Source organism: Phodopus roborovskii, unplaced genomic scaffold (genome assembly GCF_943737965.1).
Source record: "Phodopus roborovskii unplaced genomic scaffold, PHOROB, whole genome shotgun sequence".
In the NCBI taxonomy this organism is placed as follows: Eukaryota; Metazoa; Chordata; class Mammalia; order Rodentia; family Cricetidae; genus Phodopus; species Phodopus roborovskii.
In genome coordinates, this window is record NW_026126407.1 from 23201554 (window position 1) to 23219323 (window position 17770).

Here is a 17770-nt window from a genome sequence, read left to right on the forward strand (position 1 = left end):
AGGTCCCCTGCATATATACTATGTACGAGTAGCTTGGTGCTCTTGTGAGATTCCTAAAAGTGGGAGCAGGGGCGGTTTCAGACTCTTTTGCCTGCGTGAGGAACTCTTTTCCTCCTACTGGATTGCCTTGTCCAGCCTTGATGTGGTTGGTATGTACCTGTTGTGCTGTGTTTACTGTCCCTGGGAGGGAGACATGTTCTTTTCTGAGGGGAGGAAGGGATGTATGGGGAAACAACAACAACAACAGACCTTTGGGCACAAGAAATAGTCTTACCAGGTTTATTCAAAGCTCCTAATATCACCACCAAACAACTGAAATACATACAGTATGATTGTGATCACAGCTAAGGTGATTCTTAGTTTGTAATACAAAGCTCTCAAACCTTTAGCTTATGTGAACATTTCAAAGGAAATGGAAGGGGTCAGGAGAGCATTTTAGTCCTATTTGTGGGCAGACAAGACTGAAAGTGCTCCTGCTAGATATTACCACGTGCCTGTGATGCTACTATGGAAAGCAGCAACTGTAGGTATCTTCTACAGTCCTGCGAGATGGTTCTCGGGCACCAATGACCCCTGTACTACAGCAGCCATGAAGCCTTAACTCTTGTCTTCCTGGCCTCTTTTGACTTTATAAAAACCCACAGGACCACTGTGGGGGTGACAATTTTCCTAAGCTTTTGCCTTCCTGATCTGAGGATGTACTTATGGCTGGGAACATGGGCCCCTGTCTCTGTCTCTTGGTGGATTCAGTGTCTTGGAGTTGCCAGCTTGTGAACAATATGCACAGGCCAAGAGAAAGGTAGAAGGGCGAGTCCTGGTTGATTCCCTGGTTTCTTAAGGTGGAAAAAAGAAACCAGGGGTATGTTCACATTATGTAAGAAATATTTCTGTGACTTACAGAAACCTCTTGGGGGCCATAGTTAGTAGAGTTTTGATTACTAAACATTAATTACTTTGAAGATGTTATAAAGACACGATTTTTGATGGGGCATTAGGATTTCATAATTCTTTTGTTTGTGTTTGTTTTTGAGACAAGTTTTCATGCAGCCTAGGCTAGCCTTGAACTCTAAATGTTGTAGAGATGCCTCTGAACTTTCAGTCCTACTGCTTCCATCTCCAAAGTGCTGGGCTTACAGGCATGCACCACTGGAGCTCCAGGAACACTAGGAAAGTGTTCTACTGACAGAGCTCTGTTCCCAGCACAAAATAACCCTCTGCATATAACTTGGGTACATACATTTTGATGGGTTCTAGGTCTCCATATGCTGAGTTAGTGAGCTTAGGGTACATTCTTTAAATAAGAACAATGGATGGAGTGTAGTTCATCTGGAAGGATGCCTGACAATGGGAACAATCATGAACCTTGAGTGTTCCACCCAATGCTGTTTGTCAGAGTCATACCAAGGCACAGGGGAGCAATTTGTCATTGCCTGGCACTGTCTGTTTGGGCTCTATCCAAGTCACAGTCCTTGCCTTTATGTCTGGGTCAGATGAAATGCACACATTTCCTGTTTAATTTGCATTTCCAAGAACCATTATGACACATACCCATAGAGAATTGTTAAGCTCTGTGATCAGCTGAAGCAGCCTTAGGAGGGAAAGCTTACTGAGAAGGGCACAGCTCCTTAGGGTGGCAGTTTATTCCTGTGTGGATCAGATGGTGTCATCCAGCCACACATCCTTCCTCTCACCTCTTGTGGGGAGGAATCTCAGAATCCAGGTGTTGCCTCTCTGGGGTGAATTACTGGCTATTTCTGCTTTGTGTCTGGGTTTCTCCAAAAGAGGGCACCAGGCTGGCAAAGCGACATGAACAGTGGCAAGTAATTAGCCAAAACCCAATGTATAAAATCCATGAAAATTACATCTGCTTTATGGTTTTCTTATGTGGCAGCTAGGCCCTGTGTCACAGGCTGTAGACCTAGCAACCACTTATAAGTCTTACAGTGACACTCAACAGGGAAGCTGTGCTTTCCCTGTCACACATGAGAAGCACAGACACTGAGTGAGTGATGTTCCTTGATTAAGTAGAGGAGGAGGATGGCTTGGAGGCTGCTCCTCACCATGGTGTTGGTTTTTTAAGATACTCCAGTGGGTCCCTCAGAAGCCATGAGAATGCAGTCTATACATCCCATGGTCCATAGATCACAGACACTCTCAGGGGATGCCAAAGTCATGGGAGTGGAGCAGATCAGGAGGGGCTGTGGCGAGCTGGTGAATGCACAGGTCACTGCCATTCTGTTTGGGACAACCATTGGCAAAATTGCACAGATTAAGCAAAGCTGTACCTGACAGAGTATTCAGTTTGTGAATGTACATGAGACCCTGGGAAGATGTGAAAACTCTGGGAACCAGACCACAAGGCTGCTGGTGAGAGGCAAGTGTCTGCTCCTAACGGAAGTGACAGCAGAGCAAGCTCACACTGTGTGCACGTTGCCATGTTTGTACGTTACACTGACACATCTGAGCTAACTCTTCCCACTGTTTACACAGTGGCTGGATTTATCTCTAAGCAAGCCCTTCCCCTGCTTGGTTTTTTCTATCTTTGCCTTGTATATGCCAGTATTGGCTGAGTATCCAGTCTCACACCTTCTCTCCCACGTCACCCCACCCCCTCTGACTGTCTTCTTATTTAAAGAAAAACAAGATTAAAATGGTGCACCATGAGGCTTTCCAAATTATAAGGCAGACAAAGTAAGTCCTGGGGGAGGCTGGCTAAGAAGCCATTACTCCTCCGCCATTAGGAACATCAGTCCTCATTCACACTCAAATGCAAATTGTAACTGGAGGCAAATATGCCTCATGACACTTCCATGAGGGCTGAAATTTATGCACTTATACCTCAGTAGACCCATGGAGGCCAGAGTTCAAGCCATGTTTCTGATTTTGAGATGTGGTCATCTACAAGGGAGTGACCTTTGGAGGGAAGGAGGAAGGGAGGGGGGAGAGAGAGAGAGATAGAGAGAGAGAGAGAGAGGCCACAGATATTAGCCATGGGAATAAAACACACAGCAATGCTGCCTTCCTGGGCTGGTCAGCTGAAGGTGGGATGGCACAAACATTCTAGAATGTAGCCAAAGAAACACTACACATCAAAACAAGACATTAGTGAACCTGGGAGTTGGCTGCAGTTGGTAGTTTTTTCCTCTTTATACACTTTCTCATGGCTTTACTTTCCCTAAAATAAATTGTATAAGCAAGTCTAATACACAAAACTGTCAGAAGTGGGGGCACTGGGCTTCTGTATATATGAACCACAAGAAGCAAGTTTATAGTGCTGCTGGAATTAGAGTTCTCCTCTTTTCAAAAATCAGAACCAGAAAAAGAAGAGCCCTCCTCCATTGATTAGGAAACCTGAGTCTTCCTGGGTAAAGTGACTTTGCCAAGGCCGCACAGAGGGATCATGTGCTAGATTCAGTGTTCCATTAGGTAGGGAACTGTACTCAGTTCTGCCACGAGAGCAGTGCGGCCATGGCAACTTTGTGAGAGGAGAGTCTTGGAAGTCCCAATCTGGTGTGATCATTCAGTTACAGGGTGTCTCCCTGCTAGGACAATGGTAGGTACTCAAGAAAAGTTGGTTGTAGCAAACCATCATTCATTCTTCCTCTGCACTGTTCATCTACAGAACATCAGTCACAATGCCTGAGTATCAAGATAGCATTCCACCAGGTAGCAGACAGCTGGCCCAATCATAGAAACATCCAGAATAACCCACAACATGCAATGGACAGTTCACCAAAGCAGTAGTAGAAACTCAGATGCAATGACATCTGGGAAGAGTTCTTGTGTGTGTGTGTGTGTGTGTGTGTGTGTGTGTGTGTGTGTGTGTGTGTGTGTGTGATGTGTACATGTATGTGGAAGAAATTCATTGCCATTCATCCTCAGGAACCACCAACCAACCTTGCTTTCTATGTCAGGTCTCTCAGGGGGACAGGAGACTCACTGATCTAGGCTGGCCAGCCAGTAAGCCCAGAGATTCTCCATCTTTGCTTCCTAAGCACTGGGATTACAAGTGGATACCATCACTTTCAGCTTTTTACCATGGGTTCTAGGGATCAAACTCAAATCCTCATATTTTCACAGCAAGCACTTTACCAACTATTTCCCCAGCTCTAATTCCCACCTTTCAAGTTTCTAATAGTTTTTCATCTCCAGAGCATTGCAGCATCAAGGAAAGGAAGAGCCAACTGACCTGGGAGAAATGTCACATCCTTGCTGCATGAAGGCCCCCAGAGAGAACCACAGGCTGTTGAATATGCCAAACTCATTCGACTGGTCACTGGTTGTCTGGTCTCGCCCCTCTTCAAACTCTTCACTGTGCCATTCATAGGGGCTGAAACGGCTGACCAGGAAGAGGACGACGCTCACTCCGATGTAGGCAAATACAATACACATCCAGATCTCATAGGCCAAAGGGTCAAGAAAGGAGAAGACACCAGGCTTGGACTTCTGTGGCTTCTTAATCATGATGGAGATTCCCAAACTCATGAATGGCTTGGAGAAGTCAATAACCTCCTCCCGTACCAAGGTGATGGTCAAGGGGGCAACTGCCACATCGGCTCTCTGAAAGGATCAAATAAAAATCAAATCAGGTTTAGTTGAGCTCAGTAGCTTCTCCTCTCTCTCTCTCTCTCTCTCTCTCTCTCTCTCCTCTCTCCCCCCTCTCTCTCTCTCTCCTCTCTCCTCTCTCTCTCTCTCTCTCTCTCTCTCTCTCTCTCTCTGTGCATAGGGAAGCCAGAGGTTGATATCAGTTGTCTTCATTGTATAATTGCTTTTCACCTTGTTTTGGAAGGCAGATTTCTCACTAAACCTGGACCTCACTGATTGGTTAGATTGGTCGGCCAGCTGAGCTCCTGCTGTCCTCTGTTTTTGCATCCTCTCCTCAGTGCACTATAGCACTTAGATGCTAGGAATCCAAACACTGGTCTTCATGCTTGCTTAATATGTGCTTTATAGACTGAGGCCTTTCCCAAGCTCTTGTTTCACTGTTTACTGTGAATATTTTTATATCTTAAAGGATGTGGAAATGGTATAGGACCTTGTTAAGTCTGACTGCTCAGACACTATAAAGTGTTTCTGAGAAATGGACCACAGCTTGCTACTTGACAGTAGAGTTCATTCCAGTGTCTGACAGCTTTACTTGCTGCTGGAGATGCCATCCCCATACTGCAAGAAAGAGGCTGAAGCTTGTGTTTATTCAGGGGCCAGGCTTCCTGCTTGTATTCTGAGACCCCTCCAGGCCTGCTTCCCTGCCTGATTACCTTGGAAAGCAGATAGAATGCTTATGTAGCACACTCTACTCCCAGCCCTGAGAGAGTTACCTAGCGATACCCCAGACTCATGGGCTCAGTGAGAATTAGCCCTGAGCTGGAGCCAGAGCTGAGTGGCACAAAGGGTGACCCCAGAGGCTGCCATTTGGGTCCCTCGATTCAGGGCTTACATTGGGATCCCTGGAAATGTGTCAATAAATCCCTCTATCTCCCAGAAAACATGACACTTGTTTTGTTTGCTTAAGCCAGTTTGCATTGGATTTCTTTTACCCATAACCAAGATTATCCTGGCTAACGAGATGGTGACAGCAAATGGAATCTGATAAACATTTATGGAACAATTATGTTACGCTCTAAGATGGAAGGTGGAGGTAAACTATGCCCCCCCCCCTCTGCATTCAAGAGTTATAAGCTTATAGAAAAGATTATCATACCACACATGCACATGCATACATATACACAGGGCTCACTTATCAAGTCTCCAAGGCATGAAGGGAGGCCACTGCAGGAGAAGGGGGGAGGGGTCCATTAAGGTGGGAGGGGATTGCAGCATGCAAGAGGTGACATATCAATGTGACATTGAAGAAAAGGAGGACTTTCCAGGAGGAAGGAATCATATGAAGGAATCATATGTAATGACAAAATCAAGGCAGCTGCAAATTTTTCTCTTTTTTTCCAAGGAAGGTTGCTCAAAGCTCCACAAGTATTCAGTGTCTGAATGTCAAATCTAACCTGTTGGTAAGCAAGCAAGAGTGCTAGGCATGCTCATCTGCCCTTGGTTAGTGCTGGGACTCACCACATAGCTTGGGTATAGCAAAAGGGGACAGGATTCAAATTGTCTGGGTGAGATAATTTGAGATCTGGGCTCTGTGGGGCAAGCACTCCCACCACAGGCCTGCAGCAAATACCCCCCATCCTTTTTAGGCAGCTGACCTTGGAGAAGTTAAGTGGCTTACAGGAGCCATGCAGTTCAGAGAATGACAGAGCTGGAACCCAACCCCAGGACTTTGCAGATACTACTCTTTGTGCTATAGTCATGGGAAGACAAGAAGATGCCCACGAATAAGGCCCAAAGCCACACCCAGAAGACTAATCTGCAGCAGTACCCTGGCCCTTCTTTCACTGAGAATGCCTCTGGCTCATCTCTCAGTACCTCTTAACTTCAACACCTAAGGTTTGAATGGAATGATTTCTGTGTAAGTGGGTGTCCTACTGATGGACAAAAGACAGAACTTTGGGTTATGACTACTGTTATGACTGTGTGTACTTCAACACATCAGCTACTCCCACACAGCTTCTGTATCCTCCTCTACAAAGTGTAGAATTATCTACCTTACAGGGCTTAGAACATGACAGAGGATGAGTGCAGTAGTTAGCATGACATGGGGCACCCGAGAGGGTACGAACTAGTTACCACTGTGGGCAAGAACCAGGAACAGAAGAGACATTACAGACTCCAAGCAGTCACTACTTTCATAGACTAGGAAACTCAATGGCCTGTGAGTTGGTTCTCCCTCCCTCCTCCTTCCCTCCCTCCCTCTCTCCCTCCCTCCTTCCCTCTTTACTTCTTTCCTTCCTTTCTTCATTGGTGGTTTGTGGTTGATAGATATTTCCCCTAATTCATTTTTCTCAGGGGAATAAAATGAGAAAGATGAACTCAAGATAAAGGAAAATCATTTTATGCTTTACATGGATTCCCTGGGAATCAGTTTTCACTGGTAGAGGAACAGGCCTAATGAATAGGACATAAGGCCTTAGGCTTAATAGGAAGGATATAGAGGTGATTCCAGGTCTCTGGAATATGGATGAACCTGATACGACACTAGCTACTGGCACTGGGGGTTGTGCCCTTGGGATGGTCACATACAGCTCTGCCCAAGCCATGGACTTTTTGACAAAGAGAACTGCATTACAGGAGGTGGAGGCGAAGATGAACGTTGGTGAAGGTGAGAAGTTCACAGTAATTGCCATGACAATGACCTTAAGAGCTCAGAGGAAGTTTCCATGGAAACCAGCCTCCAGATGCAGCAGGACCCATCCAGGTCTCTTTTTCATTGGTGGAGTTTCCAAAGTGAGAGGCATCAAGGGAAGAAGAAAGGGAGATGCCCATAGCATTCCGCGACCCAGTCTCTACCATCACAAGTCACCTTGAAAGCCACTTTTCTTCAGAGTATCTTCTTTGTGTCATTTCTCCTTTGGTCAGGTATATACTTCACGGCCATCATGACTCCTCCTGTTCTAACATGAGCCCTCAAGACCCACAATCCTCTGAAATGATCAATTACCCTTGACCATCACCTGAGTACCAACCTGGGGCTCAGAATCAGTTTCAACTCAAAGATGCAGTTGGCGTTTTCAGGACCCAAGAGGGAAACCTCTGTGGTCCCTTTCTTGCACATTATGAGAATTGCCTTTTGATATTTTTTTTTTTCTCTAAGACAAGGTCTCTGTCCCAGGATGCCATCATCAAGGAAGAGGCTTGACTTCAGGCCTTCATGCACCCACTTCTGGAATTGTAAAATTACAGATGTGTATTATCATGCCCGGGATTGTGAACTGAACTCAGGGCCTCATGCATGTTAGACAGGGACTCTGTCAACTGAGTCACAGCCTCTTTACATCTATTGCCCTTTGTTGCTTTACTCAAGAGCCACCATCATCTTCTGGTGCTGACTGAATCAACCCACACTCTTGCCCTGCCATCTATGGCTCAAGCTTTTCACTGATCAATTGCACCCAAAGCAACCAAGCCAGTGTTTGATTGACCGCACCTTACTTACTTTTCTACTATCCTATACTTAGAAGTATAGGGCATCCTGGGATGCCCATTTCTCTGTCTCTATTTCCATATGACTGTTTTCCAAGTTTCACATATTCAGAGGGGCAGAAATCTCCATGAGCTAGCTCTTCTGTGGACCATGCAATTTAGGCTTCTGGAACCTATGCTCTTAAACCACTCTTAATCATTGTCTCTTTAACCCTAGGAAATGTGCAAGGTCTGGGAATCTTGGCTTCTCATGACTCCCTAGACATTGAAAACCCCCACTGTCCCATTCAGTGTCTGCTCAAGACTGCTTCACTTATCTGCCGTAGTTGCCCAGGGAGTTGTTTTAAATGTGGTGTTCCACACAGATGGCTTGGACCTGCCCTGACCACATTAATGAAAAGAATTTGAGGCAGAGTGAACCACAAAGGAGCAGAGATACAGTTCTAGAATGGGAAGCAAGGGCAGCTTGAAGAGGACAAAAAAGAGGACTTGGTTAGAGATGGAGGATGGCAGGAGAGGCTTCAGGGAACCAAGCCTGGGGGTCAGCTGAATGATCAGAAGTTGTAGAAGAGGGAGAGAACGACTCAACTGTGAACTTGAATGCAGGCATATCTAGTCCTGGTGGAAGCCACAGATGACTGTTAGTAGATTGGTATGAGCTTTGTTATCTGCCCCGAGAGAGCTGATCCTGGAGCTGTGTATGTTCTCACCTGTGCTGGTCAATGGTCAACTGGAATGACAGACTCTGAGCCAGGCTGAGTGAATTAGGACCAAGAATTTGGATCCCCATGTCTTAAGACAACAGATGACTTTCTGTTCAGCAGCAGTTCTAGTTAATTTGGGAGTCAGTTTGTGCACAGAGCCTCCCAGCCATCAAATGCTTTCCTGCTTGGTTCCTTCCTCTGTCCTTCATGGCAACCCCTCTCCCTTCCCCAGGCACTTACTCCATAGACCAGCTCTCCCACCATGCCATTCCAGGCCTTTGTGTCTGGATCCCGGGCTCCGTATTTGCCGTCACTGACGATCTCGAGTCGGTAGGAGTAGCCCACATGCTTGGCGATCTCCGCAGCTAGCTCCACACAGTAACCCTCATAGCGGTCATTGCCCTCGAACTGGTTGGCATTCTTTTTAAGCATCACATAAGGATCTTCCTGGTGGAGAAACAGGACAGAGGGTGTGGCCTGTGGGTGCACCTGTGAGTGGGGAGGACTTTGACCCAGCAGAGGAGGATGTTTCCAATGGTGGTAAACACTGGGAAGTCTCTCGAAAGCCTTAATAAGTTTCCTGAATTCCTTTCCCCACTCCATTATAAACTTCTTGGGAAAAGAAAATAAATGCTGCTAAAATAAGACTATTTTATCACAGAAAATGTAACATGGCTTTCCAAATTATGTTCTTTGTATACTTTAAAAAATTATTTTATGTATATGGGTGTTTTATCTGCATGTATGTCTGAACACTGCATGTGTACCTTGTACCAGAGGAGGTCAGAAGTGAATGTTAGCTCCCCTGGGGAATTAAACCTAGGTCCTCTGCAGTGTATTTTTAAAGATACCTCTGAATAGACTTCAGATTTTTCACAAGTTATTGAACCACAGTAGCCTTCTCTTCTGAATCCTCTATGTGTTCACCTGAAGGAGAAAGTGGCTTCTACTGAAGGAGGTACATATAGAAACTAGAACAACTTAGGGACACTTTTGTGTTTCATATATAGGGAAAGTCACTCAGAAGATGAGATGTAGCTTATCCGAGGATGCTGGGTGAGAGTAGACTTCAGAGACACTGATGAAATTCAGAATTGCTTATGCACAAGGCATGTCTTTTCCCAGTCTGCATGGATTCATTATTATCATTGTTGTTGTTGTTGTTTTATGAGACCATCTCACTATATAGCAAAGGCTTGCCAGGAACTCTACCCCCTTCTTAGCTTCCTGAGTGCTGGGCTGACAAGCATGCATGTATGACTGTGACTAGCACCACTATTTCCATCTATGATGTAGTCTTGGCAGATTTCACTCTAAAGCAGGATGTGCTTGGGTGGGTCTAGCTTGAACTTCAGGTAAATTTGATGAAGGAGAATACTCACGAGGATTGTAGTGACGATGTAGGTTCTATTCTGGACACTGGAGTTGTCCCCTCCAGCTTGAGCATCGGTGGCTGCAGGGACAAATTTATCGTCTTCATTCCAGTAACCAATCTGTTAATAAGGAGAAGGCAGAAAACACGATCTGAGGGGGAATCTTGGAGCTGGGTATGGCAGCACAGTAACTGGTGTACCAGAATCTAGGGTATTATAGGCAGAAACATCAAGAGGTAAGATGCACCCCAAGTCCTGTCTCCATCTCCAGTGGACCTCCTCACAGGGTCGACTAAGCCCAGAGGTTGCCCCTCTGGGAGGACAAAAGTTTAAGTCTTTATTTATCTAAACTGTATAGGAAGGTAAAAGTGAGGGCTGTGGAATTTAATTCCCTGCAGCTATTTAGGCAGCCAAGCCATATCGCCCCATAAGTATTAACCCTTTGTTTCTACAAACCTATTCTGAACTGTAGTTTCAGCCACTTGATTAATTGCTACTCTCATTTTTAGAGTACCTACATTTTCCCATCCAGATTTAGCTTCCTGGAAAAGTTCCTTATCCTCCATTTACTGCTGGTTTTCCTGATTGTTACAATACTGAGTCATACTCAAGGGTAAACAAAATTAATTTCTAAATATCATCAGATTATTAATACTTTGTCCAAGGTCTTTCAGAAAAGTTACTGAATTCCAATTATGCACAAAGTTTTGAGCTCAGACACGTAGTGATATGCAACAAAGTTTGAGAGAGATCCAGAGATGTCAAAGAGGGGGTGCTTTCCCTAAGAATGTCACTTGAGAAGACACAGATCACTCATTCACACAGTTCAGAAATGCTGAGTGAGTAACAGAGGACTTCAGAGAAGCACAGAGCTAAAGTGGGATGCTTTGTGAGGAAAGGGCTGTGGGAGACGATGCACGGCTCAGCCCAAGCCTCCTAGGTCAAGGAGGATGATCACCCTGCTGTAGAGGCAGAAGTCTGCCAATATAGGCAAGTTCAGTGGGCAGCATCTGGGGTTTACCTGGGGGCACAGTGAATGCATGGGTTTAAGTAGCACAGGATTTTAAAGGCCAGGCCAAGCAGTGGAGACTGTTCTGAAGGCAACAGGAAATCATGGAAGGTTTGGGACAACAAAATGACATAGCTAACACATGCACACACTTATGTGCACAGAGTACACACAGATACACACACACGCATGCACACATGTGTGTACAGCACTCACATGTGTACAGCAAACATACAGACAAGAGCATACACATATATCTAGACTGCCTATCTCCTGCTTCTCTTTTCTTCCTCTTCCTCAATTCCCCTCCCCCTCTCCCTTCTTCTTCTTCTTCCTCACTCTCCTTCTTTATCCTCCTCCTTCTTGCCCTTCCTTTATCCCTTTCCCCTTTCTTCCTCGCCTCCTCCCTCTCTGGTCTTTCTTTCTCTTCTCCCTCTTTTTCTTCTCTTCCCTTCTCATCCCCCCCCAGGCTCCAGGCAGCTATGTCTGTCATTCTGCTGGCTGCAGCTATAATGGGAAAAATGATGGAGATCTGGCAGTCCTCAGGCAGGAGGTGGAAGGTGAGCAGTCTTCTCAGCATCCAGAGCTCAGCACAGAAACTGAGTCACAGGCCACATGGTTGGTTTGTGTGGTCCTTTACCTTGATGTATTTCCCTGGTTTCTTTGTGATCTACAGTCATTCACAATGGCAGCTATACCCATGGTCTTCTTTGGCTCAGTGAGTTTTCTACCTTCCCATCTGTTCATTTCCTGAGGTGGTGCAGCTGGGCAGTGCCTGCTCTTAGCCTGGGACCCTGCTCATTCATCTTATTGCCTGCAGTAGCTATTATCACTGAGGGATGGAATCAGTTTGCTGGTAGTGAATGCTTCTTGTTCTTCTAAATGCTTTTTATGTTTTAACTCATTTCTTCCCCATTAAAATCCCATGGCATTTGCCAGTTTTCTCTCCTATATTAAGTGTGAGAGCACTATAATGGGGAGAAGTAACTTCCCCAGGGCTGCAGGCTAGTCATGGTGGAGCAAGAGCTAGAAGGCTTTTCCCATTGCATGGATGCTAGGTACAAGCTGCTGATCCTGGCTTATGTTCTTATAGGTTCTGGGGATCAAAATCATGCTTCCACGGCAAGCACTATGTTGATTGATGCATACCCTCAGTCTTAAAAAGCTTAGCTTTCCCTAGTTGACTCATGGTCAAAGAAGACATGATCTTGCCAGGGTTGGGATAGACATCTGGAGGCAAAGGCTCATGTTCACACCTCCTGTGAGCAGGCAGATTCATATGGATATGTGGCTCCACAGCTGGATGCATAGAAAGATGGCAGAAGTGTCTGGAAAGGCTTTGAAAGGGAGAGCTTTGCCCCTTTCTTTGGGATGTGGACTGGATTAATATATGGGACTTTGATTCTCTACTGAGGAGGTGTAGGGGCTTTGATTCTATCTGAAGCAAATACAGAGTAAGTAGTTTGGTAAAGATTGGGACCCACTGTTCAGGAGAGGATTTTAAAAAAAACTCTGACAGGGAGAAGTCTTCTCCTGGGGCCACTTATTATTTTTGATCTCCTATTTTCCATCCGCCTCTAAAGATTCTTTGAACATCGGAAATGAGTCCAGATGATAGAACAGATATTCTTAAGTGGATGAAGTTTAAAGAGCAGGTGATCACAGAACTTCAGATGCACTTGATCTTCCCTTGGCCATCAGGTCGAATTTGCTCATGGGAATCCTCAGTTTGCCTTTGAAGCCATGGCTCCCAACTTCCCCAAATGAGGGTCGTCATAACCACTTGCCCATTGTGGCAGAGATGGCTAGCTGACCACTAAGCAATCTTGTTTGCCTTTCATAGTGTAGAAATAGTGGGAAGTAACAATCAAACCAGAAGTATGTTTCACAACCTGTTTTGCATCCCATTGGAAGGAACACTTGTGTTCTGGTGCATGGAATGCTGGGAGAGTGATGTGCCTCTTTTTCAGACCGTTCTTGCCCAGGTTTCCAGCAGTTTTTCCATTTTCTTTCTTCCCCATCTGTTTGCTAAACACTGACAGTCAAAAAGATCCTAGTGGACAGTGACGCCTTCTTACACCCAGTTCTCAGCTGAGCCCTAGTGACAAACCTCCTTGTTCTTAATTCACTAACTTCCACTTTTAAAACATCTACCAAACTATTTTTATCATATCTTGCTGTAATTTGCTTGCAACGAAGCAGAACACTTAAGCAACACTTAGACATTGGTTTAACTTAACTAAACAAGAGATTTAACTGCACTAAAGAGCTAGGTTTTAGAGTTTAGTCCCCACAGCACCCAGGGTTAGGCAAATCAGCACATCTAAAAGGTTGAAGTTAATAAGCTTATTGCAACTTTATCTCAGAAGATGGTGTAGGGATGCCTGGTAGAAGGATAGCAAAATGAATACCCAAGGAACAGAGCAATGCCCCCACAAAGGCAAAGCAATGAGCTAGAGAAAAAGAGTGAGCATTTATGTCTGGGGCCCTGTATGCTTAGGTCAGGAGATGTGCTTCATTTTCCTGGAGGTAAGAAGCCAGGGAAAAGTTCTAAGTAGTGTGACTCATTGTATATTTGAAACACACTCCCCAGCTCTTAGGGTGGGAGTATGGTCTTTGTAGTGAGGTAGGGCTGTAAATACCTAATAAGATCCATGGTACTGAGGAAGCTGATGACTGTGACAAGGAAGCTGGCATGGGCTCTGGGTTGCTTAGTGAAGATGGAGGAACAGCTGTATTGAGGTCATATATTAGGCGAAAATTAGATTGCATGTGAAAAGTTAGATGCCAAGGACTTAAAACTTCTGGGAAGGTAGAGGGAGTTGAAAGTTATGAGTTCTGGAATGAGAAGATAATGGAGATACTGGTAGGAATTCCAGGCACTGTGATTTTTTTCCTGACCAGTTATGTGCAAGGCCAGAATGGAGTATCAACCCAGACCAGGGTAGGGGGTACTTAAATCAAGTTGAAAGGGGCAGATATCAGATGTCATCAGTAAGCACTGAAACAGCTAGACACACAATCAATAGGCGAAGGTGGTTGAATCTCCACTGCTGCTTCCCTGGTGGAGGAATCTGTGGCAGAATGCCTTGCAACTCCCCTGTGAGTGGTCAGTATGAGAATGTGGTTTCATCCCAATATGACAAGATTTCTCTTTCAGAGAAGGATGCCCAAGCCCACCTGGAAGTCATACATATAAATGGGACTTCATAGGATGAAATATCATGAGAGCCTGGGCCAAGTCTGCTCTCTGAAACTTTAAAGTTGTTGAAAGGAAGCTTAGCACTTTAGCATCCCAGTGACACCTAGGGAGCAGGCTGGCTCTGAGTCAGCAGAGTCAGCAGGATACAGGTGGGATTGGAGTTTCCCAGAAGCCCTGAACTAGGAAGAGAAAGCTTTTGTTACACAGGGCAGGTAAGGCCTTGCAATGCCCCTGAAACCAGCACAAGGTCACTCTTGAAAATCGTAGGTGTTAATTTGCTTGGAGTCTGATTGAGTAAAAGTCCTGGAGGCAGGAATTCAGAGGAATTGATTTTCTGAAAGGCAGATCCCCGTAGAGAAAGAATGTGTAAGAACACATTCGAAGGAAAGATTTAGTCACTAGAAAATGAGTTTGAAAACAGCCTGGTGATTAGAAAGCCAGGCACAGCCATTTGCTTGAGGGTTGTGTGTGCTCCTGGGCAGTGCATACAGAACTGGTGTGAAGTCTCTGTGGCAGATAGAGGGGGATTTAAAATAGGAGCCAATGGATGTGGGCTGAATGCCCCTGCATGCCAGAGGCTGCTCTCCTCAAACTTGTACTGTGCAAGTGTAGGCATAGTCTCATTTAATCATATGAGATAACTTCCTCCTTTCTGTCCTCCATCCTTCCCCACTTCTTCCCTTCCTCCCACTCTCCCTCCCTCTCTTCTTTTTAACTCAGGGTCTCATCCATAGACCAGGCTACCCTTGTCAAATGATGGTCTTAGCTCAGCCTTCCAGGTCCTGGGATTAGGGATTACAAGCACACCCACTTCCCTGCATCAGAGATGATGTGACTGAGGTTCAGAGTGACTTGGTCAAGGTCACATGACCGGTGCAGAGTACAGCTATTTAACTACTGGTCTGCCTGTCCCTTAGAGACCCAACTATTCCCCCTGGAAGCCTGGTAGGTTGGGGAGGGAGCTTTGTACTCATTTGTATCACTGAGCTTGTCTCTATGCTGCAGGAATCTGCATTTTTAAAAACTAGGTCTCCAGACAGTGCTTGTAAAAATTGCTCATCCCTCCAGGGAGCTACTTGCTCCAGGAAGTTCTTAATGAAGCTGAGTTCTAGAGAAGATGGAGTCTTCTCAGGGCAGAGTCGGGGGAAGGATTAAAGTCATAGCAAAGGGCCTATAATCATTGGCCAGGTCACACCAAAGTCAATGTATGTATGAGAAAGGTCTGTAGCAGTGTATGTATGAGGAAGGTCTGTAGCTCCACTTCTACAAAGAACGTGAGTCTGGTCTGAAGATGGACAGTGTGATTGGAGAGCAAGGGTGTAAAAACATGGCCATGTTTAGATTTTCAAGGATCATCTAAAATGCCAGAACTGAGAGGAACTAGTTATTTAGCTGAATCCCTCTCACTTAAATATGCAGACCTCCCTAGGCTTAGCACTGTTGGATGGGTGACATACAGGTGGATGTATCTGATTCTCATGTCTAGTCCTTACACTATCCCATTTCCTCAATGCACTAATGGTAGACAGGAATCTGGCTTCATTTAAATGGCCCCCACTACCGGGGGTAGAGCATGATTTCCATCAGCAGCCTCCCTAGTCTTTTCTTGTTTGTATCCAAGGCCAATCTTGAACTTCTGATCCTCCTGCCTCACACTCCTTAGTGCTGGGATCACAGGCCTGTGTCACCAGACCAGGTTCAGTCTCCATATTTTAATAGTACAAACACATAGTTTTTATGCGTTGTACAGGCATCAAACTTGTGACACTGACAAGGAGTAACATTTCTCACTGTGATGATTCTGAGCTTAGCTCGGGTTCATAGTTGCTGGTTTTCTAAGAGTAACCATCTTGACTGTTCTAGCCCTTTACAAACCACCTTTACAAAACACAGCATCTGTGTTCCATTATAAAGCAAGAGCCAGAAGTCTTCTGAGGGTCTGAAAGTGTTATGGGTAGGGGAGGAGGTCTTGTGTCTGTTGTCCCTTCCAGGAGTAGCAGGAGATGATACTAGAGACATTGGAAAGTGAGAAAATGCTAGGGAAAAGTTGGCAAATGAAAAGAAGCCTCCAGAAAGGAACACGGTCCTGCCAGTGCTTTGACTATTTAACCCATCAGTGTATGCAATCATAAGGGGAAATATGTGTGTGGCTTGAAGTCATGGTTTGTAATGATCTATTATGGCAACTATGAGCCATGCTAGAGAGTAGAGGTGTGTTCTACAGTGGAGAAGAGAGATTGGGCTTCAGGGAGCCAAGATGCTGTGTCATTGAAAGGAGCTATCTAGAATCTCCTACAATGGCAGCAATGCTTTGCATCTGCACTGTTAGAAGTGACACTTAAGAGCCACATGTGGCTGTGCAGCATCTGATAATTCTAAGTTTTCGAGTCATTAAAAGTTAAATTTCAATGACCTATGTGACCAAGGTGAGGATATGTAACATAGCCTTGGAGACACAGAGGGTGCTAAGTCTGGGATACTGTGTCAGTTTTCCAGGTACCAGGGCTAACATCTAGGACTGTCAAACACCAGGGAGCCCTGAGTTGTGCCAATGAGCCCACAAGGTCAGCATTATCATGGTGAGATCTGTCTACCTAGACTAAGAGAACTGCCCAGATCCCAGATGAGTAAGTAGAGAAGTTAAGCTTTGGTTCCAGGATCCCCAAGAGCCACAACCCTCCACCAGCTTCAAAACCCTCAGTGATGCCTCCTTGCTCATTTACCACAAGGAAGCAGACCTGATGAAGGCCGAGGGCAGGGGAGACAGGGGCTGCCAAGAGACAGAAAAAAAGCCAGCAGGAAAGTTGTCTCCAAGGAATACCCTTTAAGTGCTGAAGGCTGAGGATGTATCAACCAAGCAGAAGACAGCAGCAAGGTGGAAAGCCCATCTTCCTAGGTATGGGAAGAGTCCAGGGCATGAAGGAGCATGTGGACTTAAAGAACTGGAAGAAACAGGATTGACTAGAGTGGCATGAAGGAAGTGTCAAAGGGCAAAGGTGGAGAAATTGATGGTGACCAAAGCATGCTGGATCTTAGAGTTTAAATAAGATCAAAGATCTTTATTTCATCTGAAAATGTCTAGTGTGAGTATTGGTGTTATGTAAAAACACACCCAACATCTGACAGAGGGCTGATTTCCAAGCTATACAAAGAACTCAAGAAGCTAGTCACCAAATAATCCAATTAAAAAGTGGGGTACAGACTAAATAGAGAATTCTCAATAGAAGAATCTAAAATGGCTGAAAGGAACTCAAGAAATTGCTCAACAACCTTAGCCATCAAATAAATGCAAATCAAAACATCTCTGAGATGTTACACATAACATCTTACACATGTCAAAATGGCTAAAATCAAAAACACCTATAGTTTATGCTGGGGAAGATGTGGATAAAGGGGCACACTCCTCCATTGCTGGTGAGTGTGCAAATTGTACAGTCACTTTGGAAAT

At 45.2% G+C, this 17770-nt stretch overlaps 1 protein-coding gene across 1 annotated transcript in view; it reads right to left on the reverse strand.

The window, feature by feature from the left end:
• The window catches only part of Gria1 (glutamate ionotropic receptor AMPA type subunit 1), a 309938-nt gene that overhangs the window by 83323 nt on the left and 208845 nt on the right, over nt 1-17770 (reverse strand). The window contains exons 9-11 of the mRNA XM_051180635.1: nt 10121-10231; nt 8979-9185; nt 4190-4560 (exon numbers count right to left, since the gene is read on the reverse strand). Of these exons, the coding sequence (XP_051036592.1) occupies nt 4190-4560; nt 8979-9185; nt 10121-10231 (689 nt within the window). The remainder of the gene's footprint in view (nt 1-4189; nt 4561-8978; nt 9186-10120; nt 10232-17770) is intronic.